Raw genomic sequence first — 3,832 nt, forward strand, 5'->3', positions numbered from 1 at the left:
CACTCAGTCACGTATATTCTACTTAATGTCAATGTTATCCATTTTGGTATTATAAAATTATATGTTAAAATTACAATCTTAACTTTAGGTGTATTTTATACATAATTACATATACTATTGCATGGCGACTGATAATTGGACCAAAGAGACTTGTAACTTGTTGTCGCAGTAGGTCAAAAAGCATTGACTGTTCTAAACTGGACAAATATACTTGTAACACAAGGAGAACAAACCATTAAATCTTCTTACACAAGGAGAGCGCTTACTAGGAAATTGACAGTCCCAATGCCTTCAACCAGAACTACAATCTCTTCCAATTATATTTGGCCAACCAGAATCTGTTACTCTGGCTTGTGCCACAAGGTTTCAACTGTCCGTATGAATATAAATACCGGGCACAATGGATGATCTTAGCTTGATCATATAGCCGTCCAGAAGCATAAGAAGTGAGTAAGAGCACTAATTAATCCACATCAATCACTTTATTTCAGGTGCGAGAGAATTAATGGGATCAAAGACTACGATTCATTTGTATGGATTTTCTTGTTTTGAGATCAATGATGAAGCAGTGAAGAAGTTTTTGGAGCAATATAGTGGAGAAGGAACTGTGTGTGGTGTTGAGGTCGGTCAGTCAAGGGCACAAGCAAATGTTCACTTCACAGACTTTGCAAGTGCTGAAATTATATTGTCCATGGCCAATGATCAAGAATTATGGCACGGTGATTCGTGTGTTAAAGCTTGGGAGCTGGGCATGGAAAATGTTTCTAAGCCGAAGGCTATGCCGTGGAGCATGGATCAGAACATAACATTGTACTTCGGATGTCAGGTTTCAAAGAAAATGTTCTCTGTTCTCTGGAAAACAAAGAATGTGGGCATGAAACTCAGAACACAACTGCGAAAGCCGTGCCTCTACTTCTATTTTTCTTATTCTTCTGCTGAGTATAAGCTTGAGCTCTCTCATAAAAGTATATGGCAAATTGAGTTGCACCGCCCATTGGGACAAACCACAATGTTTCTTGTCCTTCAGGTTCGTTTTACTTAAACCCACCGTAGTTTTCACTTGACATTTAATTATGGAACGTTGCATGGGACACACAAGAAATGTTGAAAACTTGAGCTGTGAAATGATTCTTAATTTGTTAATCTTCGAGTAAATACACGCAGTAGTCTATTAATTTATTGCTTTAAGGTGTCTCACATCCTCTAGATAATGCTATTAATGTTCACTTTTGTATAATGAATGTTCTCAGAAGTATTAATCCTTGCTTTCTTGAAGTTCATTTTCTGCTAAACCTTTTTACGATTATTCATGTCTATGCAATATATGTTTCTTAAGCTGAAGCGTGTTGTGTTTGGCATTGGATTAATATGGCTAACACGTTTTCTTTATTTTCCTTTTCTTCTTTATGTCTCCTAGTTACTTGGTGCCCCTCGAATTTATAAGCAAGATGAGTCTGTTGTAAACTACTTTAAGGATAGCTTTGATGGCGGCTGGATCAGGGATGTTGATTTCACCCCATCATGCTGCATTGGGCAATCATCTGCCATATGCTTGGAAATTCCAACCACTGCTCATCTTCCGAATTTGCGCAACAACTTTGTTCACTATAAAGAAGATGGAGGTCAATTTCTTTTGCAGAAAGGTTCTCCTTTCTCCTCCAACTGTGATCTTGTTCCCATGGTTCTTCCACCTCAAAAAATTAACTTGCCATACAAGATTTTGTTCAAGATAAACTCCTTAGTTCAACAAGGATATCTCCCTGGAGAGGCACTCAAACTCAAGTTTTTTCAATTAGTCGATCCAAATAGAATAGATATTGAATACATAGAGTCTGCGCTTAACAAACTCTTTCAACGGAAAGAATGCTGCTACGAGCCACATAAATGGCTTACTAAACAATATAAGAAGTACAAAAAAAGCGGAAGGACTCCTAAATTGCATTTAGATAAAGGAGTCGTGTACATGCACCAGGTTCAAATAACACCCACAAAAGTTTATTTCACTGGCCCTAAGCCTGAGGGAAAACTCTCCAATAGCGTGTTGTCTAACTATCCTAATGATATCGAAAACTTTCTTCGTGTCTCTTTTGTCGATGAAGACTGGGATAAGATGCGCATAAACGATTTGTGGACAAGTCCAAGTTCTGCAAATGAAAAAAGGCATACAACAGTTTATGATAGAATACTTTTTGTTTTGAGAGAAGGAATATTTATTGGTGACAAGAAGTTCGATTTTCTTGGCTTCACTTCATGTGAGCTGCATAATATTTCAGCTTTGATGTTTGCTTCGAGAGAAGGGCTTAGTGCAGAAGATATCAAGAATTGGATGCTTGGTGTGTTGTTGACAAACTAGTTCTTATTAAAATTGTTAAAAGCAAGCATCATCAGGTATCTGAATATATCATCAGTAGGGAAGTTTGTGTTTCTCTCATGTGGTTACAGTTACAAAGAGTTCCTCTGTTTCGTGTTAAGCAAAATAATTTAAAGTATTGGGTTGTGAATCTTAAGAAAAATGAGTCTCATACATAACTAATACAATACATGCATCTTCACTTGTTGTATTGTTTAAAATTATAAACATGTTTGTAAGAGTTGCTAAAATTGTATGAATATAACTGCTGTAAGAAATGTGCTTATTTAAGAAAAATTATGCTAGGTGCTCTTGAATAGTAGACTTCAGTAATTAATGCCTGTGAATTGTCATTTACCGGTCAACTATACAATGCCGCCACTGGTACCCACTGGATTTGAAACAAAGACATTAACATATATATTGTAAATACACAGCACATAACTCAAAACAACCAATATTCAAACTCAAACAACATTAATAAAATCAACAAACAAAGAACAAATAAAAGGGAAGAGACAACCAGAATTTATACTGGATCAGCTAACAATGTGTTAGCCTAATCTAGTTCCTCAATGAATGAGGTTCCACTATGACAAGTTCTCTGTTACAACCTATGATCAACAATGGTGAAAACACTTGTGTCTAGAGCAGAGAAAACTTTTACATGTAAGTTCTTGAAGAAAAACAACTTCAAGAATCAAAACTCTCTCTCACAAACCTTAAAAGTTCTCTCAAGGTGTTTCCCAAAACCCCAAAGACTCGAAATGAATGAAAACCTTCCTCTGAAGCTGTTTCGAAAGTTATATATATGAGTTTAGTTTTAGAACTTTTGACAATACCAGAAATGTCCATGCTAGGTTGTAACATATATAACAGATGAATCTTCCAAAATACCAGATGCAACTACCAAAAAGACGTAAGGTAGTTTATAGTGGGTCTTTAAGTCAGAAAGTGGGTATTACAATACCACAAATTCCACCTTAATTTCCACAAACTGACTTAAAACATATCATGGAGGATAGCCACTATTGTTATCCTTCATTCTTGTCTTTCTGAACACTAAACCATATTGTGTTGTTGCCTTCAAGTACCTCAGTAGCCACTTTAGTCCTTTCCAGTGATCTTCACCGTGTTTTGCCATAAATCCGCTTAGCACACTCACAACATAAGCAATGTTAGGCCTGGTACTTATCATGGCGTACATAACACTCCCAATATCTTCTGCATAAGGAATCTTCTCCATAAATCTAGCTTCATCTTTTGTCTTTGGTGATTGATCAGAAGATAAATAAAAATGACCTCCCAATGGAACAGCTACATCTTTGGCGTTTCTCATGTTGAATTTCTTGATTACAAACTTTAGATATTGACTTTGAGCAAGTATCAACTGCTGCTTCTTTCTCTCTCTGAGTATATCAATGTTTACCCAAAATATTTGCATGATGACGTGGCACGGTTGAGGCGCACGTGGATAGCACA

General features: G+C 36.5%; 1 protein-coding gene across 1 annotated transcript; it reads left to right on the forward strand.

Annotated features, from left to right (window-relative positions):
- Positions 1 to 369: 369 nt before the first annotated feature.
- LOC133821449 (RNA-dependent RNA polymerase 1-like) lies at positions 370 to 2,658 on the forward strand. Its single transcript, XM_062253741.1, has 2 exons — positions 370 to 1,027; positions 1,418 to 2,658. Exons 1-2 carry the CDS (start codon positions 506 to 508, stop codon positions 2,351 to 2,353), a joined length of 1,458 nt encoding a protein of 485 aa, XP_062109725.1. The 5' UTR covers positions 370 to 505; the 3' UTR covers positions 2,354 to 2,658.
- The last annotated feature ends 1,174 nt before the right edge of the window (positions 2,659 to 3,832 follow it).

Source organism: Humulus lupulus, chromosome 3 (genome assembly GCF_963169125.1).
Source record: "Humulus lupulus chromosome 3, drHumLupu1.1, whole genome shotgun sequence".
In the NCBI taxonomy this organism is placed as follows: domain Eukaryota; kingdom Viridiplantae; phylum Streptophyta; class Magnoliopsida; order Rosales; family Cannabaceae; genus Humulus; species Humulus lupulus.